The sequence below is a fragment of the Salvia splendens genome, chromosome 13, assembly GCF_004379255.2.
Source record: "Salvia splendens isolate huo1 chromosome 13, SspV2, whole genome shotgun sequence".
In the NCBI taxonomy this organism is placed as follows: domain Eukaryota; kingdom Viridiplantae; phylum Streptophyta; class Magnoliopsida; order Lamiales; family Lamiaceae; genus Salvia; species Salvia splendens.
In genome coordinates, this window is record NC_056044.1 from 29,209,372 (window position 1) to 29,215,116 (window position 5,745).

Sequence of the window (5,745 nt, forward strand, 5' to 3'; positions counted from 1 at the left end):
TTTCTTATTTTTCCCCTTTTTATATTGGACTATATTTTATTCAGTATTATTGAGTTATTGACTTCTTCCAGAACTAGAGGGAACAAACAATCTGTTTTCATTAACTACCTACACCTCATTATATTGACCAACGAAGCAATGCCATTTTAAGTAGTTGCAGTATAATATAGGTAGACCATAAAGAGTGGAAGCTGTGACATTTGTTTAATGTTTTATACAATTGGATTCAGCTGAATGTAGTAGTCTAGAAGTTGACTTTTGTACGGCGGCGGATATAGTAAGGCTGGTATGGGGCGGCCGTCAACAAATCTCCCAATTTTTTTTAGCGCTTGTTTTATGAAATTATTTAACTTTATAAAAGAATGAGAGTCCTATTTTTATATTTTATTTATAAAAAATGTGAGTGGAATGTGGAGCACTGTTATCAAAATAGTAAAAATGAAGTGGGATATTTAATGGATAATCGGAAAAAAAAATGAGACATTTAATGATAGATCAGGAAGTAATAAATTGGACATTTTGAATTTACGCATGATCAAGGGATAAAACATTTGAATCTGGAGAGGATATCTTACGAATGAAAAGATGCAATAAAAATGAATTAGTCATAGCCCGGGGATTGGATTAAACCACCATTTATTTGAACTCAAATTATATTTTTAACAGCCTTCTAACGATATGAAATTTTGTCACGACAAATTACTTTGAAAAAAAATGAAATCACGAAACTGCAATTTTTCGCAATAATTTTGGGCGAAATCGATGCAGATGTTTTATCAAATGTGGATAAATTTTTAGTGAATCAAAACAATGTTATCTACATATGTTAAAAACGACGTCAATTAATTAAAATAAGTGTTTTTGCCTTTTATCTTTGTCATGTTTACGGCGGAGGAGGAGGGGAGAGTAGGGGACAAGAAAAAGCATTAATATGCTCTCACTCAAGTGAGTGTTTGGTCTTGTGATATTTTTTTAATTTTTGGGGGGTTTGATAATTTTATACAATTTCAACTTTTCAGAAGGATTCGAATTGATTTCAATAATTTGAATTTGGGATTTTGGATTAATTTTCTTCAATTCACTTTTTATTTTTATGAAAATTCATCTTTCTATTCAATTCAGTTTACATAAAATAAAAACGAATTGAAAAACAAATGATCACCCCTTATTTCAAATATCATTAATTATGTACAACACCTCGTAACACGTGCACCACTGCAACGTTATCATTCTTACTCGCTAAGGGAAACCCATTGTCCTGCCAGAAGGAAGCAAATCTGCTAGTGGGAATCGATCCTTGGCCATTCTTGCAAATCTGCCCCTCTGGAACCATATCATATGCGTCGTAGTGAGAATCGATTCTTGGCCATTCTTTCCACACAACAGTAATAGAAATTGATCCTTGGCTTAAGAAATGTTACAACTACACAAGAGTAGTGGGAATTGATCCTTGATTTTAATAGCATAGGAAAAACAAATAAGAATGAAAATGCTGACAAAATCATTACATTTTTACTTTTGTGTGGCAGCCAGTTAGATCACTACTACTCCTATTTACTTTTCTCTAATACAGTCAGAAATAATTATAATTATTATAATAATAAACAACTATCTCCATAACAGTGAATAATCCGATATTATATTACATAAATGAGTAATATACAAATTGAAAAGTTTGTAACATCAAATAATAAAACTCAAATATATAAGCTAAATTGGTAATTTAATTGATAATACAATGCATGAGGGTGGTTAATGTGTATTGGGAGTTTTGGCATAACTGACTGTTCACCATCTCCACCTTTCATTGGAAATGTTTCACCCATTTGTCTCTCTCTTCTTTGGGAATTTCTGTAATAGTATGAAATTTGGTATTTTGATAACATCATGAATTGTGAGTTGGGATGCCATTTTCTTTAATAGAGAATCTGTTGTCTTTATTTCTTCCTTGGAAGAGGATATTTTTTTACAAATTTGATGTGTATAAACTAGTGAAGAGTTTGAATAACAGAAAAAAAAACGTGGTGTATCATGATTGACTAATTAAACATAAATTGATTCAGTTGTGACAAATACTATTGAAAAATTCGATTTATTAAGTTGCCAAATACACTGAAACTCCGATTACAAATACAAAATGATGCCACAATATTACTCCTTACTTCAAAATAGAAGCAATCATATGCGCTTCAACACAAGAAAGAGCTGAGCATGATCATCCAACCTCTGACCAATTTCATCAGTTTTGGTTAGAATTTTGTTGAAAACTTTGTCCACCACTGAATTCCCAAAGCAAGCGATGAAAACACCTTCTAGTGCAGCCCTCAACGACACAATCATGCTAGCCACCTCAATCTCTCTCAACACTCCGAAAGGCGAAAAACGATACAACAACTCATCTTCACACCCGTTCACTCTCTTCACTCCCCCTCTGTCGGATCGTAGAGGGGCTATTTGAACTCGTTATCTTCTTCTTCTCAAACAACTCCTATATAAAAACCACATTATTGTTGAATTATATCATCTCAATACATTTTAATTTGGTCTTACATAATTTGCGCCACACATCTCTAAACTTTGATGTAATTTTGCACTTACTCAACTTTTTTTGGTCTTAGAGTTATTTATATTAGCTTAGACTTTGGAATTTATAACATGCATGAAATTTCTTCCATTGATGTTTATTGACCTTTCTCGTAAATGTACATTTCAACTTTGGAATTTATAACATGCAGTAAAAGTAGATTAGATATCGACGATAAAGCGGCAGTGTCCGGGATAAGGATAACTGACAGTTGAATAATTTCCCATTTTGATAAGAAAAAAAAAACAAAGAATTTCATACGTATAGTTAAATCATAAATGTTGTTTTATATAATTTCATTAATTTTGGTTGCCTACTTGTATTGAGTTTCTTCCCTCAACCCGCATTTAGTACTCCCTCGTTCCAACGATTATGTGTCATTTCTTCGATGTCGCATAAGTTTTGGAGGTTTTATTTAGTTTATGTAAATGGTGAAAGAAAAATATGATTGAATTTATTAATAGAAAAATAAAAGACAATTTATAGTAATACTGAATAGGAGGAAAAAGTGGTCAGATATATTAATTATGATTTGTTTTTGTCTATTTTAAAAAAATGATATAGTTAGTGCATGGAACATATCAAAAGAGGAAATATAATTGAATATATTAATAATGATTTACTATATTCTAAAATGGAATTGTGATATATATTTGTTGGAATATGTCAAGAAAGAAATGATGCAACTTCATGAGTGGAGGGAGTAATAATATATCACAGTATTAGATTTATTATTTTAACATTTTAACAAAATATGTCACTCCAGAGGTAATTGCAAAAACGCACCTAACTTTAAATTGAAGTTAAAATAAATGAACAATAACTGCATGAGATTTGAGCTATTCTTTAGGCAATTTCGTTCAAATTTCTTTGCTAAGGCGTTGTTAATCTAAATTGAAACATTGAATACTTGCATCTGCCTTTAGACCATATATCATTTTCATTAATACAATGAAACAAAATCTTATATTACCATACTTAATCATTATATTGTTGCATCTTCAGATGGTAAGATACTTTAAAAAGCACAAAAATTTACAAATAAATTCCAACAAAACAGAATCATGCTTCTACTAATTCATTTGATTTAGATATCATCTGACCTATTGGAACATTTAACATGTTATTGTGAATACTACGTTAGCAGTAGAAGGCAAGATGGGGAGAAATCATTGTGGATTGATGATGTCTCACCGTCTCAAAACGGTGATGCAAACTTTTAACAGATTAATCTTGTTCCAGCTGAGTGAAATCTTCGATCACACAGCTGCACGTTGTGCATTAAGTGATCGCATTTCATCAATTTCCATTAGTAAAAAGGGGTCGCAATCCACTCTGTCTACCACCAATTTTTTCGGGCAACCTGAAAGGAGAACATCATCAAGCTCACACACTATCCAATAGCGCTATACTCATAACAGATAAATTCATTAAGAAGAGGTGGTGGCAAATATACCTGTCACCGGCAACGGATCTGTGCGGTTCTCGTCCTAAATGTTGCATGATAGCCTTCTTCTCATATATGTGCTTGCAATCCATGCTATGAAAATTGCAAAATATACAGGAAAAGAATCAGTATGGATGCTCAAAGACAGTATCCAGTTTGTGCTGAATGAACTTTCTTATTAGTACAGGTAGCCATTAAGAAAATAGGTTTATAACATTTTGAGAAGAGAGAAACAAAGGCTTGCAACATTTGTCCCATCAAGAATATCAAAAGTTATGCGGGAATAATATTTGAGAGAGAATTCTAGAGCCAACGGAGAAGTATCATTAAGCAGAAGCACATAGTACTTTAGAGAGTAAATACTGAAAGCATCTTGTAGTCAAATGGAGAATTGAAGTGATCAAACGATTAATAGTACCTTCTAACAGGTTCCGCTAGTTCAGTGATAGGTTTTCCTGTCAGTGGACAGGTGGCATTTAAAATAGTGCACTCCGTGCTGGTCATTATTATGTCCTCTTGCTCTTCACCTGGCATAGGTTGTCCTTCGTGATGAACTTTCTGCAGAAAACAACAAAAACCCATCTAAATGAACGTGTATTAAATCTAAGTTGAAATATCTTGGCAAATCTAAGTATGTTTCAGAGGCAAGATTGTTGAGTCAGTGAGTGCAAAAATATAGCTACAATCACAAAAGCAAAAGCATATATACAAACACATCCACATGGGGGGGGGGGGGAGAGATGCAGACGAGGATTTTGAAGCAAATGCGCCGACACTACAATTAGTGATGGTAGATATTCAGGTCATGTAAACATACCCAGATAGCTTCACGGAACTGTCGTAACCATAACTGGCTCTGTGAGACAGATGACACATCAGCCTTTGATCTTTTGATTTTCTTATCGAAGAGCTTACTGAAGTTAGTTAGCTGGAACGCCAAAAACAGTTCAAGTGAAACAAAATCAGCTATAACTTACAGCAAGATCAAATAAAATCAATACCCTCATGAAGGACTCCATAAGTAATGATACCTCAGCTGCAGGCTGGTAATCTTTTCCTATAGATTGGATACTGCTCGAAAGATGAGTACACTCATCTGCAGCTTTCACTAAGTTAACAACTCCATCTTCAAGCTGCTTCACCTGCAGTGCCAAATTGACAATACATACTATTTGATAATTTGAATCACATAATATACTTACCAACATATGATGGTTTCTTCTTCCAAACAAAACATATGATGGCTTCATGCAATACAAAAAAATTCAGACATAATGGGGTAAAATTTGACGAGTTTATGTAGGGATGCTAAAAAATCATCATCAAACAAAAAATGGCATTTTTTCTTATACCAAAGTAGGCTCATAAGCAAATAGACTAGACCATTACCAGAAAATATCTTACCCACTTAACCATAGACAATATAATTCTCTACCACTGATTAAAAAGCAATCTTGGAAAACTCATACCAGCATGAATACACAAAGATCACAAAAAAGAAGCGACTAGTGCCGAAAGAAGAAAATCATGGTAGTTCAATAACCCAAGACAAACACAAAACTTAACTCCAGAAAATTGTAACGATGAATAAATATTATTTTCTTCATAACTTTTATTACTGGAGCATAACTTTCTCGCAAAACGAGCTAATCCATCAACAATTGGCTTGAATTGAGCAATAGTGAGCATTTATGTCATGAATTTTCGTGATGTT

At 33.1% G+C, this 5,745-nt stretch overlaps 1 protein-coding gene across 1 annotated transcript; it reads right to left on the reverse strand.

Annotated features, from left to right (window-relative positions):
* Nucleotides 1–3,883: 3,883 nt before the first annotated feature.
* On the reverse strand, nt 3,884–5,348 carry LOC121760836 (E3 SUMO-protein ligase MMS21-like). The gene is made up of 6 exons (XM_042156439.1): nt 5,234–5,348; nt 5,063–5,173; nt 4,849–4,959; nt 4,450–4,589; nt 4,041–4,124; nt 3,884–3,947 (listed from the first exon to the last, which is right to left on the reverse strand). Exons 1-6 carry the CDS (start codon nt 5,279–5,281, stop codon nt 3,884–3,886), a joined length of 558 nt encoding a protein of 185 aa, XP_042012373.1. The 5' UTR covers nt 5,282–5,348.
* Nucleotides 5,349–5,745: the final 397 nt, after the last annotated feature.

What these genes read in the sequence shown, in the direction of transcription:
- LOC121760836 (XM_042156439.1), bottom strand. Translation starts at nt 5,281, where the DNA reads ATGAAGCCATCATATGTTTTGTTTGGAAGAAGAAACCATCATATGTTG. An exon ending in GAAGAAACCATCATATGTTG is followed by an intron (nt 5,174 to 5,233) that starts GTAAGTATATTA and finishes TTGGCACTGCAG; the next exon opens with GTGAAGCAGCTTGAAGATGG. An exon ending in ATTACCAGCCTGCAGCTGAG is followed by an intron (nt 4,960 to 5,062) that starts GTATCATTACTT and finishes TTGGCGTTCCAG; the next exon opens with CTAACTAACTTCAGTAAGCT.